Source organism: Ceratotherium simum, chromosome 4, assembly GCF_057802395.1.
Source record: "Ceratotherium simum simum isolate JZ-2026a chromosome 4, ASM5780239v1, whole genome shotgun sequence".
Lineage (NCBI taxonomy): Eukaryota > Metazoa > Chordata > Mammalia > Perissodactyla > Rhinocerotidae > Ceratotherium > Ceratotherium simum.
In genome coordinates this window covers 27,278,847-27,296,089 of record NC_141903.1, presented here as the reverse complement: position 1 = coordinate 27,296,089, position 17,243 = coordinate 27,278,847, and the positions used below count along the sequence as shown (strand labels likewise).

General features: G+C 44.5%; 2 protein-coding genes across 4 annotated transcripts in view; one reads left to right on the top strand and one right to left on the bottom strand.

The window, feature by feature from the left end:
- Positions 1 to 530: 530 nt before the first annotated feature.
- On the bottom strand, positions 531 to 6,723 carry TIGD6 (tigger transposable element derived 6). The gene is made up of 2 exons (XM_004428655.3): positions 6,371 to 6,723; positions 531 to 3,767 (listed from the first exon to the last, which is right to left on the bottom strand). Exon 2 carries the CDS (start codon positions 3,683 to 3,685, stop codon positions 2,111 to 2,113), a length of 1,575 nt encoding a protein of 524 aa, XP_004428712.2. The 5' UTR covers positions 3,686 to 3,767; positions 6,371 to 6,723; the 3' UTR covers positions 531 to 2,110.
- Positions 6,628 to 17,243, top strand: part of HMGXB3 (HMG-box containing 3) — a 47,037-nt gene continuing 36,421 nt past the window's right edge. For 2 of the 3 annotated variants that reach the window (XM_014786181.2, XM_087429575.1), the window contains exons 1-5: positions 6,929 to 7,072; positions 9,998 to 10,136; positions 10,712 to 10,886; positions 14,375 to 14,872; positions 16,248 to 16,346. In XM_014786181.2, coding sequence (XP_014641667.1) covers positions 10,000 to 10,136; positions 10,712 to 10,886; positions 14,375 to 14,872; positions 16,248 to 16,346 — 909 coding nt within the window. In that variant the 5' untranslated portion in view covers positions 6,929 to 7,072; positions 9,998 to 9,999. Of the gene's footprint in view, positions 7,073 to 9,997; positions 10,137 to 10,711; positions 10,887 to 14,374; positions 14,873 to 16,247; positions 16,347 to 17,243 lie in introns of all 3 variants that reach the window. The other variant, XM_004428654.2, reaches the window with a different exon arrangement.

The window sequence follows — 17,243 nt, the reverse complement described above, 5'->3', positions numbered from 1 at the left end:
CATTCCATGACCCCCAGTGGATGCCCAAAACCACGGATAGTACTGAACCCTATATATGCTATGTTTTTTCCTATATATACAAACCTATGATAAAGTTTAATTTATAAATTAGGCACAGTAAGAGATTAACAATAATAATAAAATAGAACAATTATAACAATATACTGTAATAAAAGTTACTGTAGATCTTAGCAACCTTAGCATACAATTTCTTTTTTCTTTCCTTAAGTCAAGAACTTTCACCTTTTCACTTAAAGGAAGCCCTTAACGGCATCTCTTTGGCATATCCGAATTGCCAGCATCACTACTCTTGCACTTTGGCGCCATTATTAAGTAAAACAAGGGTGACTTGAACACAAGCACTGCAATACCACAACAGTCAATCTAATAACTGAGACAGCTACTAAGTGACTGACAGGCGGGTAGTGTATACAGCGTGGATCCACTGGACAAAGGGAGGATTCACAGCCGGGGCAGGATGGAGATGGGTGGCATGAGAAGTCGCATTCATCATGCTACTCAGAACGGTGCACAATTTAAAACTTATGATTGTTTATTTCTGGAATTTTCCATTTAATATTTTCAGACCATAGCTGACTGCAGGTAACTGAAACTGCAGAAAGCGAGACTTTGGATAAGGGGGTACTACGGTGCACTACAACACTGGCAGGTATTGTGTACGTATCTTCTAAAAAATGAAACTAACATTTATCTGACTTATTAGGAATAGATACTAGGGTTATACAGGGTATTAAGAATGCCTTCTCTATAGGAGAAAACTTGAATATAAATCTGATTATAAATTTATCTAGTTTTAAATAACTTAAAATCAACTCTTCTCTAGCAGACTTCTCTGAAGAACAAATATGAAGGAATAAAGGCAATTTATGAAGTAATTTTAGTGAAGGCAAACAGTGTGCCCTCATCTTAATTACATGGCCCAGGCTGGATTATCCACAGGAAATCCACACAGAGGAGCAGAGCAAATAATCCAAATAGTGGGTGATCCAAACACTCTGACACGTCACCTCTCTCACAAACTTCCTTCTAACCTTGTCTGGACACTGAGAGGCACACTGGGCTGTATGTTCTCTCCCACGATCCTGATTAACAGGATTCTCAGATATTATACCGTGCCTCCCAGATTGTATCATGTTTCCTCTTTAATGTGCTTTATTTCCCTGTACCCCAGCTCCCTATTAATAATAAGCCTGTAGCACTACAACATGTTTTAATATGCTAGATGGCTCCTGGTAATTCTTTGGGCACAGATAGACGTACCTCTACTGAGTACTTGGCTAACTCACGGGGCAGTCAAGAGAATAGCTAAGAATGTTCTAGAGTTACCAAAGTGGCAGAGAGGAGTTAACAGCTCTGGAGTAAGAATAGCTGCTGCTTTTTTTTTTTTTTTTTTTTTTTTGACAGTTAGTGATTGGGAGTATTCAGATGGCCAGCTTAAGAGAAAAGTGCTAGAATCTAGCTAGACCAGTGGTTCTCAAAGTATGGACCACAGACCACATCAGCATCAGCATTACCTGGGAACTTGTTAGAAATGAAAATTCTTGGGCCCCTCCACTAAATCAGAAACTCTGGAGGCGGAGCCCAGCAATCTGGGTTTTAGCAAGCCTTCCATGTGATTCTGAAGTGAGCTAAAATTTGGAAACCGCTGAGCTAGACGTATTGGGAAAAAATTGGCTCCAGACTCATAGTGTGCTTGATTTTCCTGTGGTTAATTCAGTAGTTTTCAAACTTTTCTGCACATTGGAATTACCTGGGGAGCTTCAAAAACTACTAATGCCTGTGACCCAGCACCAGAGATTGTGATTTAATTGGTCTGGGAAAAAGCCTGGGCTTGGGAAATTTTTTAAAGATCCTCAAGTGATCCTAAGGTGCAGACGAGTTTGGAAACCATTGGATTAATCAAAAGAGAACACGTATCTTAGTCAAATTGCATTTCCAAATTCCATTCAAGGAAGTTTCCTGATTATTTCAGAGGACTGGAATGTTGTCATCATAATATTGCTTAAAATTTAACTTCAATATCCTATCTAAAGATCTTTATTCTTGTAAACTACATCTTCTAAATTAAAAGAGGCAGTTAATTCCTACATTATTTTGTTTGAAGGAAATCAGTAATTTTGGAGTCAATAAGAGTTTGTGTCACTCTTCTCATTAAGTATTCATCTATGCCATTTAGCTGTCCAAAAATGGCATCAGGAACGCCTACACAAGTGGAAAGGAACCGTCTAAGTTTCTGTGCACTTGAGATGGCCTCTGTGATGGTGATTTTTGGCTGCTGTGGTAAAGATGCCTCTCCCTCATCTTCACTTCCAGCTTCATCAGTATTTTCACCAGCCACCATGCCCTGGATGATCTCTGTGTCCATCAGCTCCTGAGAGATGATGAGATCATCATCTGCAGTGACAAAGTCCTGGAAATTTATTTCATTTGGGACACAGCTGGCAATAGCCACTGAGTGCCACAACTTTTCAATGGCAATATCTGGTTCACTGGCTGCTGCTTCTGTGTTAGAATCTGTCAGTTCCATAGGGATGATGCCTGCCTTCTGCCAGCATTTCACCACTGTGGACTGCTTGACTGACCACCATGCTGCAGCAATCATGTCAATGGCCTGCTTGATGTCCACTTTTTCTTGATCCTCGTTGCTGTTGAGCTTGAGGAGGATCAGTTTTAGAAGGTGGCTCCTGTACAGTACTTTCATGGTGTGAATTATGCCAAGATTCAGTGGCTGCAGGACAGCAGTACAGTTTGAGGGCAGATACCCCACCTGAATCCTTTCCAAGCGTGGAAGCATGTTGTGAGCAGAGCAGTTGTCAATCAGCAGGAGGATCCGGCGTTCCGCCTCCTTCATCCTGGCATCCACTTGTATCAGCCACTCATTAAACAGATCCTGCGTCATCCATGCCCACTGGTTGGCTCGGTAATCACAAGGGAGGGAATGGACATTCTTGAGGCAGCGTGGGTTGGCTGACCTACCAACAATCAATGGTCTCATTTTCTCAGTCCCTGAAGCATTGCAACAAAAGAGTGCTGTCAACCGCTGCTTTGCTTTCTTGCCCTCTCTACAATGGTCCCCTTTAGCAGCAAGTGTGTGCTGGGGAAGCAACTGGAAAAACACTCCTGTCTCATCAGCATTAAAGATATCATCTGGGCTGTAGTCAGCAATCAGTTTTATAATTTCCCCTGCATGCCACTCGTTAACCTTATCTATTCCTAGACCATTCATTAATCTGTCACTATCCTCTCTACAGACTGCTTTCAAAGCAATTCCGTGGCGATCCCTAAATCTGTTCAGCCAGCCCACACTTGCTTGAAAATTGTCATAGCCAAGCATGTTGGCCAAGTTTAGTGCTTTTTTCCGAATGACAGAGCCAGTCACGAGAATGTTTTTGGCATGGATTTCTTGAAACCAAGCAAAAACAGCCTTATCAATGTCGTCATATAGAGCGTTCCTCATCCTTTTCCGCTGGGGTCCCACAGACGCCTCCCGCACCTTTTCTTCAAATTTGGTGCGATCCTTTAAGAATGTAGACAAAGTAGAAGGAGTGATACCGAATTCTTTTGCTACCTCGCCTTTCCTCTTGCCTGAATCTACAGCTTCCACAACTTTCATTTTCTCCTCCAGGGAGAACTGCCGACGTTTCTTGTTCCCCTTGTTTGCCATCTCCGCAGAATAAGGGCTGGGCCACACCACCAGGACTGTGTCTGTTCCTCCTCTTGGCTTGTTTTGCCACAAGTGTGGAAAACTGAGAAGACAAAATGGAGTACCTATCAGGAACCAAAGATAATGGATTCCCCCTAAAGGATGGGCTCATATTTTTAAAAACCCTATTAGGAAATGATAACATAAGGCCAAAGTCAAGAGAAGATAGGATTCATACTACTGACTTTTTGTGCGATTAGTTATATAGACTCATACAATGTTTGAAATAGAAGAGATCTTAGAGAAAATCTAGTTTACTTAAACTTTCCGAGCCTCTGTAAAAATAATAATAATGTCTGCTCTGTCTACTATGAGACTAGATTGAAATAATAGATGGTAAAGAGCTTTGCATTGTATAAATTTAAGGGATTAATATCTGGCTTGTTTTATAGATACAGAAACTGAGGACCCAGGAAAGGGCCTACCCAGGTTCATACAGCTTTGATTTCTTGACTCAGATTAGTGCTATTTCTGCCACTTCATACTCCTACTTGGAATTCCACCAAAATGAGATCTTCAAAGCTTTATCACCATGTGGCTTGGAAGGATTTTCACTGCGGGAATATGTTTCCGGTAGCCATACATTCGCTTACTGACTATTTACAGGTGCTAAGTGCTAAGGATACAGTGATGAAGATCATAGTCAAGGTCCCTGCCCTTATGAAATATACAATGTGGTGGGGGGAGATAAACAATATGTGAACAAACAAGACAATTACAGAGTGTGATATGTGCTATGAAGGAAATAAACATGATCCAGCAGTAGCAGTTTTGGCAATTGCCTGCTTAGACCTTCTATCATGAGAGTCCTCAAAAGGCAAGAGAAGCTGCTGTGACTGCCCCTTCCCAAGGGGTATGTCCACACATCTATCTATCCATTCATGGCATCCTCCAAGTGCTAAGCACTGTGCTTGATGCCAGCCATACACAGATGAATGGAGCATAGTGCTTACCATTGAGCTTACCAGGGAATATAAACACTAGAGTGTTTGGAATACTATACAAGAGGTTACAGAGTACTATGTACTAGAACACAGAAGTGGGGATCATCAACTGGGGGGGCATGGATGGACAGTACACTTCAAAGAGGAAAAAATATTGATGTTGGGCCTTGAAATATAAACAAATAGAAATTCATGAGATAGAAGGAAATATGTGTAAAGGCAATGAAGTGCAACAGAAAACAAGATGGCATGGTCAGGAAAAAAATAAGTCTTTGGAGAAGAAAACAAGGGCTAAATCACAGAAAGGCCTAGTAAGGGTTCTGGCTTGATCCCGGGATAAGAGGCCTTCAGAGTCTTTTGTTTTGTTTTGTTTTGTTTTTGGAATAACATGATCAGATTTGCACTTTAGAAAGAGTCCTTTGGTTGCAAGGTGGAGAACCTAATGGGTAAAATCCATTTTCCTAAGAGGTGGCCCTAAATCTGAAGATAAAAGCAGGCTAGCCTAGTGGGCCATATACAGTTGAGATATGTTAATTTGAGAGCAATAGGAAGCTACTGAAGGATTTTAGGCAAGGAGAAAGATGACTGCTATGTGAAGAATGGAATTGAAGGGTGTCAGGGAAAAAGCAGGAGACTAGCTGCTGCAGGAGTCCAGATGTGAGATAATGGTGGCTTAGAACAGAGTAACAGTGGAGATGTGAAGAAGTAGTCAGTTCGGGGCTGTTTTTGTAGCTCTTGCTGATGGACTGGATGTGAGGTGCAAGAGGAGTCAAGGATAACTCCTCGATTTCTGACTGGAGCGCTGAGCAATCCAGTGGACAGTGGCGCTGTTTACTGAGATGAGAACTAATTATTGAGGATCTACTTAGTCAACATAATTTGTTACTGTACATGCTTAATACAGCTTACAGGTGGCAAGACTGGGATTCAAACCCAGGGAGGTTTACCACAAAACCAGTGTTCTGAACACTACAGAGTTCTATATAGCTTGTTGTGGGAACTACCAGCATTGACAAGAGACGTGGAAAGAGAAAGAAGCAAGAGTCAAACCAAAGTCTTGGAGGTCAAGGCAAGTTTGAATTTTATTCCAAGTGAATGAGAAGACACTGGAGGGTCTTAAGCAGGGAGTGACCTAGTTAGATTTACAGTGCACAAAGATCAATCTGGCTGCTGTGTGGAGAACAGATTGTAGAGGGGTAAGAGTGGAGGTGGGAAAAAACTGTGTCAGTCCAGGCAGGAGATGATGGTGACTAGAAGGCTGGTGACAGTGGCAGATGGAGAAAAGTAAGTTGATTAGAACTACATCTGCAAGATAGTGAGGGTCGTGCGGGGTCTTGAACAAATGGGAGGCAATCTGTGACACTGGCGGGAATGGACACCACAATCCTGATCTGATTCCGGAGCCTCTCCACATGGTCATTCAGCTCGGTTTGAATCACTCCAGGAACTCATTACCATTACTGTGTGTGGGACGATGGTGGGACGGATTGAGACCGGGTCAGCGGGGCGAGGACGGCTTCATGCGGCACTAAGAAGTAAGAACCCTATGCTGGATGAGTGGGGACAGACTGAGGAGGGCTGGGGTCAGGCCTTGAACGCCGTGCGGGGAAGGTGGTGCTGGGGCTCCCCAGGCCCCACGTGGCTTTGAGAGATGAGGCGGGGCCTCAACCCCTCACGCTCGGCACAGCCCCGCCCCAGTTACCTGAACGCCCTACGGCAAAGCCCCGGGACTAAGCGACCCGGGCCTCCCACCGCGGGCGGGCGCAGCTTCCTCCTCCTCCCGGAACCTCTAGCCGGAAGCAGTCCGTCCGCCTTAGCAGGCCCTGTCTGAGCCTCTAAGCTGCTCCTATGGGCCCGCCCCTGAGCTAGAGCTGGACTGTTGCGCTTGCGCAAAGAGTCGCACGCAGTCACGCGCCACCGGCCGCTTCCGGTGCGCCGCGAGGGCCGCCGGGACGGGTCTCCCAGGCGATCCGAGGTGTGCTGGCGCTGCTGCTGCCACCGAGCCGGTGCCTCGGCGACGCCCGTGTCCCTGCTGTCCTCCTCGGGCTCCCCGGGGCTTGACCCCCCCCCCCCGGGGCCCTCGGCAGGCGTCGGTGAAGAGCCTGCGGAACGAACCTTTGCTCCCACACCCGCCCTTCACGACCCCGTATCGCGACTCCGAGGAGGGGGAGCGAGAAGGGCCGTCGCGAGTCCGCGCCGTGTGTCGCCGGGCGGGGCCGGGGCTCATATAGCCCCCGGGATGCGCGCGCGAGCCCTCGCCTCCACTTCCTTGTTGCCACTGTCACGACTGGAGCCGCCTCTCGCCGACAGCGGGGAGCGCGAGTGCGCCGGCCAGCCGCATCGTCGAGCCCCCGGGCCGGGCGCCTCCGGGAATGTGAGCCGCGCGGCTTGCAAGCCCCTCCGGGTAAGTCCCGCCCTCGAGCGCCGCTGCACCGCGCCGCGGACCCGCTGGCTCACCTCGAGCCGGGTGCTGCGGCTCTCTGCGCCCTGTTGCCTCTTCCACGAAGTAGGAGCAGTGAGCCTTCCTCGTCTCCTCCCGCGTTCGGTCGGTACCTTTGGGACATCTAAGACCCGGATAGGGAAAGGAACTAGCCTGGAGTCAGACCGTGGCCCGTAGCTGAGCCGTCAAAGCCCATTCTGTGACGTTCCGAGGAGGATCCGATGGGGTAGTGAAATTGTCTCTCAGATTTCAAGTACTGCCTTAACCCTGTTTTACAGATGAGAAAACTGAGGCTTAGAGACAGTAAGTAGATTGCTCAAGGTCATAGAGCTCTGTGTGGGTGATATTAAAACGTATGAGTTAAACTGGAACCCTGATCTGCGCTCCAGAGCCCTTGGTTTTAACCTTTGTATTATCCTAACTTTTTTTTTTTTTTGCATTGCTGTACTGAGGCCTAGGATCTGAAAACAGTCTTGGACCCAGGATTGAAACAGGGTAGCCTCTTCCTGCCCGCATCCTGTGGTAGTTGTAATGACATTGTTTCTCGACTTGTTTTGTTCTGGGTGCTAAAATCCTATATGCCAGTCTTTACAGATGCTCGCCTGCAGTTGTTGCTTTTTCTCTGCAAGACTTGCAAGGGCTGAGAAGTCAATTATTAAGGGCAAAAAGGCACAGTCCCTACATAGCCTTGATTTGAACTCTAGCTTCCCTTACCCAGTGAAGGCTCTGGCCTGTTACTTACCCAGCCAAGTTGTAGGTTATGTTCTTTTCCAGGGTTGCACTATGACAGAATGCAGGGTTTTGCCCTTTTTTTTTTTCAAATGGGAAGGGATACCATTTAGAGATGACACAGAACTAGAAAGAACCTTAGGAATAATGTGTTCTTAACCTGGGGTATATCTTTAAAATTATAGGTGAAATATCGTCTGTCTGCATTTTCTAGGGGAGGGTTTTCTGCTTTCACAGCATTCTCAAAGGGACAGTTGCCTCCCAGAAAGTGAGGAGCCACTGATTTCAACCTCTTCATGGCACATAAGGAACAACTGAAATTGAGGGCGGGGAATAGACTTGTCTGAGATCACATGGTTAGAGTTTAGACTCAGACCCAGGTTCCTGACTCAACATGCACTGCTCTTTTTCTCATTATACCATATCAGATATCTCATCATTTGTGGAGTGAGGTCTAAATGAGATGTGAGTGGGCTTTGTAATACACAGATAGGTTCTGTGTTTACTGCCGCAACTCCCTCTTCCCATAATCCCAGATTCTCTTCTAACAGATTTTCAGGAGCACCTATGTCGTTTCTCTCTCATAAAATTCAAGTGGTTTCTGGGAACCTTTCTCTCTCCAAGGATTGAGCGTCATGGATAAAACTCCAACTTAGAACGTGGCCACAAGTAAACTAACTCTTCTTGAACTAGTCATTCAGTTTTTTTATGTCTTTTTTTCTCTAGGAAAAACTGTTCATAGATCTTTGTTTCTTAGGCCAATGCCAGAGAGCTAATGTGTGTCTGTAAGATTACTGTTTAGACCTGAGCTGTCCAATACCGTAGCCACTAGCCATATGTGGCTATTGAAATTAATTATAGTTACATAAAACAAAATTAGTTCAGTTTCTTAATCACACTAACTGTATTTCAGGTGCTACATAGCTGCAAGTAGCTATCATATTGGAGAGCACAGATATAAAACATTTCCATCATTGCAGAAAGTTTATTGAACAGTACTGGGTTAGAGGGTTGCCGGTGGAGATGCGGAGCAGTGTAGTAAAATGAAAGAAGGTTCAGAGAGTTGGATTTTTTTTTTATAATTTTTTTTTTTTTTTGAGGGAGATTGGCCCTGCACTAACATCTATTGCCAATCTTCCTCTTTTTTCTTTTCTTCTCCTCAAAGCCCTAGTACGTAGAGCTTTGTGTATCATAGTTGTAGAGTTGTAGCTCTTCTGTGTGGGTCACCGTCTCAGCATGGCTTGATGAGTGGTGAGTAGGTCTGCACCCAGGATCCGAACCTGCGAACCCCAGGCCGCCGAAGCGGAGCGCGTGAACTTAACCACTACGCCACCGGGTTGGCCCCCCGAGAGTTGGATTTTTGAATAGAGAAATCTGCCTTTCAAGTAACTATTTGGGTGTGATGGCCTTGGGCAGGTCATTAAGCATCTCAGCCACAGATTATTCGTCTTTCATAATGAACCCTTTTGTGTAGCACTTGAGCATTCTCAAGTAGAGTTATGTCTGTGATATCCTTGAAGCCTTATCACTGTACATCTGTGGTAAGGTGAGTGAGACATCTCTCTTCATACGTGCGAGAATTGAACCTAAAGCAGCTAAAGGACCTGCCCAAAGTCACACAAACTGGCAGAGTGTAGAGAAATCTATTACATATAGGCACTTACTGCGTGTTTGAATGAATGATTGAATGAATTAATGAAGCAGTTTGCTTAAGGAGGTGAGACATAGGAGGGAGGGTCCAGAACTTCTGACTCCTGGCCAAGTATTCTTTTCACCTGTTACCATAAGGAATTCATGTAATGTGGGGGTGATAAATCTTTGAATTGAAGGATTACTGTGAGTGTCCCGTGTGTCAGTATAAGCGAAAGTGCTCTCTCAGCTAGAGGGCCCAAATTTGCCTGGTCAAAGAATCCTCTGGGGCACTTGTTAAGCACACAGATTTCCATACCCTCTAGAGATTCTGATTCAGAAGGGCTGGGGTGGAACCCTAGCATCTGTATGTTTAATAAGTACCCCAGGTGCTGCTTAGTATCTTCTAAGTTTGGGAAATGACTGAGCCTTGAAGCCTTTGAAGCAGAGATGAGGGATCATTGGATCAGGAGGCTGCTGTCCCCTTTGGGGTAGGTTCTTGAAACTTATTTGTGTTTGACTTTCTTCTAGCCATGGATGCATCATATGATGGTACTGAGGTAACTGTCGTCATGGAGGAAATTGAAGAAGCCTACTGTTATACCTCCCCTGGGCCACCCAAGAAGAAGAAAAAGTATAAAATACATGGAGAAAAAGCCAAGAAGCCCAGGTTAGCCAACTTGTTTTGGTAGCTGGCATTTATAAACAGAAGCTGCTTGGAGAGCTGTGTTGAGGAAGACTTTAGGCTGCATCCAGATTCTTTGAGAGTGCCATGTCAATTGTTGAAGCCTCCAGATGGGCAGTGGGGTTGTGGGGAGAGGGAAAAGAGGAGTGGCTGATTGATGCCAGCTGTGTAGAGGAGTAGTGTGTGTGTGTGTGTGTGTGTGTGTGTGTGTGTGTGATAACTAGGCTGTGTAATCAGGCTCCTAAGTAACTTTTTCCCTGAGAGTGGAATGACAGGGCACCTGTATCTGTCTTTGCTCATGTTGTGTTTTAAAGCCAATCATCCCTGCAGAAGAAGTGGTCCATGAAAAAGTAAACCAGAAAGGCCTTTGCTTCCAGGTTTCTGGATGGAGAAACCTCCTCCTGTACGCTATCTGGGGGTGTTATTTCAGTCCCTGTTTGGATAAATACTTTGAAATGAAAAGCTGGGTTTTGTATTTACCTCTTTACTACTCACACCCTAACATTGTAGTATTTACTGGATGAATGAGGGCAAACCTTAAGAAGTCATTGCTTCCTCAGGTCGGCGTACCTTCTATATTATTACGACATCTACCTGAAAGTGCAGCAGGAGCTCCCCCACCTCCCTCAGTCTGAGATCAATAAGAAGATTAGTGAGAGCTGGAGGCTTCTCAGCGTGGCCGAGAGGAGTTATTACTTGGAGAAGGCCAAACTAGAGAAAGAAGGTTTGGATCCTGTAAGTGATTTTTTTCCCCAACTAATTTCTCCGTTGGTTCAGTGGTGAAAGCCTTCAGGAGAGCAACCCCCTGTTCTCCTGTTTCCTTTTCTTTTCTTGGGAAAACTTTGAGTTGAGTCAGTTATGTCTTTGTTGCGTCTGATATTGTCTGTTTGCATTTCGATGGCGCCCTGCACACTCTTGTCCTCTGGCTGCAGCAGCACATGGAGCTGACGTTTTCTCAGTTATCTGCAGTGAGCCTTAGGTGCTTTTTCTGAATTTGAGCATAACTTGGAGCCCCTTATCCTTGTGGGTAGTATTAATTTCCTTTAATATAGTAGCTTATGTAGGCATTTCTCCTACATCATGAGTTTTCATGTTATTAGTTGAATGTAATTTAATTAATTTGTAATTAACTGCTGTCAGTTAAACATGAGGTGTGCGTGTTTAGAGGTAGATACAGCTGCTTTGTATAATGCCACATTCTCTTGTTACCACTGGTGGTTGTGAACTATACTAGAAGCAAAAATGCAAGGTTAAAGCCAAAGATGATGGAGGAGCCTGAGGCTTTGAGTGCTTGGATTAAGGAATAAGGAAGTATTTAGGTTTGTCTGTCAGTCATTTTGTTATTTCTAGTTCACAGTAACAGAATGCACTGACAACAGTTAACATTACTGTTGTTGTTTTTTTTTAACTGAAATTCCTGCAGGAAAAATAATCTTGTTAATGCAAGTTGAAACCTTTTAACTTTAACTCATTTTTTTTCGATTGAAGCAGTTGTCTCTAACTTTTTTTTTTTCTTGCTTGAGGAAAATTCACCCTGAGCTAACATCTGTGCCAGTCTTCCTCTGTTTTGTATGTGGGTCACCACCACAGCATGGCCACTGACCAGTGGTGTAGGTCCGCGCTTGGGAACTGAACCTGGGCCACCGAAGCAGAATATGCCACACTTAACCACTAGGCCACAGGGCCGGCCCCCTAACTCTTTTTTTGATAACGTAGAGCAAAGGTTCTTGAGGAATGCGGCAACTATGTTATAGCAGAACAGGTTGTATTTTCCCATAGTGGAGCCCATCTATCACTACCATTTAGATTATTCTGTCCTTATTGGCTTGGCATTCCTCTTCCTGGAAGAGCTTTGTGTTACCTACTTTCTTGGAGATGCCACTCTATTCCCTCCTCTAGATGATTTGTTTATAAGTTGTGAGTCTGGGAAACAGTTTCTGCGGGGAAGGGAAGGTGGAGTCTGGGAAAAGTACACATACTCCCTTTGGTTTCCCTGTGAGAAAGTCAGCAGTCTTTACCTGTGATACAAGAAAATTTTAGCTAATCCTGGAGTGATGGGTTTTTAAAACTAGACATTAATGTAGGTCCTTATTGAGACTTTTATTTTTATTTATTTATTTTTTTAATTTTATTTATTTATTTTCCCCCCAAAGCCCCAGTAGATAGTTGTATGTCACAGCTGCACATCCCTCTAGTTGCTGTATGTGGGACGCGGCCTCAGCGTGGCCGGACAAGCGGTGCGTCGGTCTGCGCCCGGGATCCGAACCCAGGCCGCCGGTAGTGGAGCGCGCGCACTTAACCGCTAAGCCACGGGGCCGGCCCTATTGAGACTTTTAAAAAAAATTTAAATAAATCATTTGCAATGATTATTCCTTATCCACATGCAAATTTATGTCTACCATCATCTCTACCACTGCCACCAAGAACATGAATAGGTTAGCTCTGATATTAACCAGCTGTGACCTTGGAAAGATCACTTAACCTTTGAGTCTTGGTTTCCTTATTTGTAAAATGGAGATAATAGTGTCTATGCACAATGTTTAAAATGGATAAGTAAAGCACCTAGCTGAGTTCTGGGCACATACTGATTTTGTCAGTAAATATCACTCTCCAGTAAATTAAATGTCTAGTGACTATATAAGAAAAAGTGGCATTTAATGAGGATCTGGAATGTACCAAGACTGGGTGAGGCTTTTTGTGCTGTGTTTGACTTCTCCCACATTGCCTGCTGTGAAGGTGAGACCCTCTTGCTTGCATACTTTGGGAGGCTGTCAGAGACCTTGTGGCATGCTGTCTCCTTGGTGGCCCTTCAGGTTTCCTGCCAAGTGGCAGGGTCCATAGTTCCAGTGTTATTCTTTCCAGTCCATAAGATGAATTTCGTTAAGAGACCATGTCATCCCTGGTCTCTCTGTGCTTGGATTTGTTAAGTCCAGACCATCTTATGCATTTGCCACCATTTAGTCTTCTCCTGACCTGTCTGCTTCAGAGGGTGACTTGAGAAATCATTTCTCCATTATTTCTCCAGTAAAGGCTCCATAAAGGATTCGATCTGTCTGCTTTCGTGGTTCATCTGAGTGCTTCTTTTAAATTCCATCTCTCAGTGCTTCCTTTGTACCCTAAGTAGTCCCATCGACTTCTTGCTTTTGATTTATTTAAGAATCCTTTTGTAATTGACTTAGTGTTCCTGTTAAAAGATGCTTTTGAAAATTTTTTTTGTTTCATTTAATTTCAGTTCTCACTTAACTGTTCATTTTGACTTTTATTTTCTTTGTTGGGTAACTTTCAGTTTAAATTGAAAAAATAAAACAGAAGCACCTTTTTCTTGGTGCCAATTAGCCATGCAGGATTGTGCTTCCAGGACCTGGTCTCCTTGCTCCTTAGAAGACCTGACCTTTACTACTTACTGATTTTGTGTTTTGGAAAAGTTTACCTCCCTGAGCTTCAATTCCTTCATTTGTCAAATGAGAACAATAATAGTACCTAACTTAATAGTGCTGTTGTTAAGGTCAGGAAAGTATCTTCCAAACCTTAAGATGCTAGGTCAGTGTTAATATTTATAATCCGCCCCCAAATATATTCAGGCCCTTGTCAGATAACCCTTTCCATATACACATTCTTTCATGAAACCTTTTTTGCTTCGTGATCTGTTCATCCTCTTCTTTGTAAGTTTGGGAGAAACCAGTGATGTCGGAATCCTTGCTTGCTGCCTTGAGTTCCAACTTGGCCTGTTGTATTTTATGCTTTTTTGGGGTTTTATTGAGCATTGTACATCCTGGTGGTTAAATCTTCTACTACTTAGGAATCCTAAATAAAGTATCAAAGCTGGAAAAGCACTCATAAATAGCCTGATTCAGCTCCTTCATTTTACAGATGGGGCAGCAAGACCTAAAAAGGGGAAAGGATTTGCTCACGACCCTGCCAGACCTGGGATTCTAGCTCACAGTTTCAGATGTCAAGATCAGTGCCCTTTCCAGAGTCTAATCCCCATTATCTGTCTCCTGTGTGACTGAGCAGTAAGCTACATTGGCTATAGTGTGATTCAAATGCAGATGACATTGCTGTTGGTGGAGGCTGACCCTATCTAAGTCTTAGGTCAAGAGAGTGGAATCTTTCAGGTCCCTTTTGCAGAAAAAAAAAAAAATGGCGCTCATAAATGTATATCCATGTGGCCTCACTCCATTTATCTCTGCTTGTCTCCCCCTTCCTGGCTTTCTCATCCCCAGAACTCTAAGCTCTCTGCACTGACTGCTGTGGTTCCGGATATCCCAGGTTTCCGCAAGATCCTCCCCCGCTCCGATTACATCATCATCCCCAAGAGCAGCCTGCAGGAGGATCGGAGCTGCCCTCAGCTAGAGCTGTGTGTGGCCCAGAACCAGATGTCTCCTAAAGGACCATCTCTTGTGTCCAGTACTGCCCCAGAGACAGCACCTAGCCATGCAGGCATGGCAGAGCAGTGCCTGGCTGTGGAGGCCCTAGCTGAGGAGGTGGGAGCCGTTGCCCAGCCAGGTGCTGTACAGGAGATAGCCACCTCAGAGATCCTCAGCCAGGATGTGCTCCTGGAGGAGGCTTCCCTGGAGGTAGGGGAGAGCCACCAACCTTACCAGACAAGCCTGGTAATTGAAGAGACCTTAGTGAACGGCTCACCAGACCTCCCTGCCGGAAGCCTGGCTGTGCCCCACCCCCAGGTTGGAGAGAGCATGTCAGTGGTAACAGTCATGAGGGTAAGTGGCTTTCATGCTGATGTCTTTTACTTTATCTGGAATTACTAAAAAGGCAGCACCATGCAGTGTGGTTCTGGAGCAGTGGTAATTAAGAGTACTGGTGGTACTTGTAGTAGGACTGCAGTCCTCTTGGACCTTTTTGCCCCCAGGCTTGCTCCAAAGTTCTATTCGGTTTCTTAGGCACTCTCACCAACTCTTCTTGCTCGCGTAGCCAGGATTTTCTTTTTTTTTTTTTTTTTTTTTAAGATTTTATTTATTTATTTTTTCCCCCCAAAGCCCCAGTAGATAGTTGTATGTCACAGCTGCACATCCTTCTAGTTGCTGTATGTGGGACGCGGCCTCAGCATGGCCGGAGAGGCAGTGCGTCGGTGCGCGCCCGGGATGCGAACCCGGGCCGCCAGCAGCGGAGCGCGTGCACTTAACCGCTAAGCCACGGGGCTGGCCCCAGCCAGGATTTTCTTGACATGAGATAGTACATAACGTACATTAGCAGGAGGGCTGGAAAAGATATTTGGGTTATTCAGGAGTCAAAGGCAAGATCTGTCAGGCTGTTAGTATGAGTCAGGGTTTTATGTTCCCTAAAGATTGTTTCAGCAAACACAATGGCACCTTGAACCCTTTAGGAGAATTTTCAGTGGTCTTCCTGGGCACAGAGTAAGTAGGAAGAAGGAAGTTCTCTTCAAGGCCAGGTTGATGGGACTAATAGCTGAGAAAGAAGATGGAAGTTTCTCTCCAGTGGCTTAAGTGTCATGGCCAGTTGAGAGGAAAGAGCAGTTTCGGTGATCCCACAACCTAGTCTCCTGGAAGTAGGGGAGCTGCCACCATGCCCTCTGTTACCCTGGGTGGGATGGCATCCTCAGAGAGGTAGGAGATCTGCTCAGGCTGAGAGGACCAGCATACTGCAGTCCCTGTGACCTGGACGGATGAGAGCAGGTACCCCTGCAAAGGAATCCATGCCAGGCCTAAATCCCTTTTATTATTTGTTGCCTCAGTGCTATTTATGATAATGAAGCATGTCACTGGCCTGGTTAAGGCAGATTGATAAAGTGCTAAGAGCATTTGACAGGTCAGAAGAGTTGGGTTCTTTCACTAACTGCTTATGTGATCTTAGGAGTTCTGAGTCTCTTAGAACATCAGTTTTCTCTTCTGTAAAATGAGGATAACTCATTCCCTATGGTAGTGGTTTTCTCTATCTTTGTTCTTAATTAAACTTTTAATTTTGAGATAATTGTAGATTCATTTTTTTTGATAAGCACATTGGATAAGCATATTGTGTGTGGTTGTTGGACTTGATCAGTCTTCCAGTGTTGTGGGTGGCCCTGGGTGTTCTTCACTCCATCTCAATAAAACTGTCCCTCTCTCCATTTGCCCACAGGATTCCAGTGAGAGTAGCTCCTCTGCACCAGCCGCACAGTTCATCATGTTGCCTCTTCCTGCCTACTCGGTTGTGGAGAACCCCACCTCCATCAAACTGGTCAGTGTGTGGGGAGTTGATGGAGATAAGGGCTCCATAAGAATTCTCTTCCGATAGTTTTCTAAAAGTCTTAACAACCTTAGGACATTGGCACTAGCAAAATCTCAGAGATTATCTGGTCCAATTATTCTTAACTGGGGGTGGGGGAGGGTTTGTGAATGGAGCTCCATAAGATCCATGAACTCCTCAAGTTACATACAAACTTGTCTCCTTGAGAGCATTTTCCTGGCATAGGTTCCATGGCTTTTATCAAATTTTCGGAAGCATACACGATTTAGAAAAATTGAGGGCCACTGATCTAATTCAGTCCTGTTATTGTACAGTTTAGGAACAAGGCTCAGAGAAGAGAAAGGACTTTTTCTCTGTATGATTCAAGGCCATTGGGCTTCAAAACAAGCCAAAACCAGGACCCTGGTGTTTTGATTTTCGGTTAATGTTTTTTTCCATCACACACTGCAGCATCTGGGCTGAGATTTATCCCTAAATATTTCATGTTTCTTTATGCTATCGTAAATGGTATTTTAAAACTTCTTTCAATATCTGATTATTCACTGCTAGTATAGAATAATACAATTGATTTTTTGCATATTAATCTTATGTCCTGAAACTTTGCTAAACTCATGTATTCCAGTAACCTTTTTGTAGATTCTGTTGCATTTTCTGCATAGATGATCATGTTGTCTGTGAATAAAGACAGTTTTGTTTCTTCTTTTCTAATCTGCTCTCCTTATTTCTTTTTCTTGTCTTATTACACTGTCTAGGACCACCAGTACAGTGATGAATAGAAATGGTGAGAGCAGATATCTTTGTCTTGTTCCTCATCTTAGGGGGAAAGCATTCAGTCTTTCACTATTAAGTATAATATTAGCTGTAGATTCTTCATAGACATCCTTATCA

Coding starts and splice junctions, on each gene's coding strand:
- TIGD6 (XM_004428655.3), bottom strand. CDS start 3,685: ATGGCAAACAAGGGGAACAAGAAACGTCGGCAGTTCTCCCTGGAGGAG.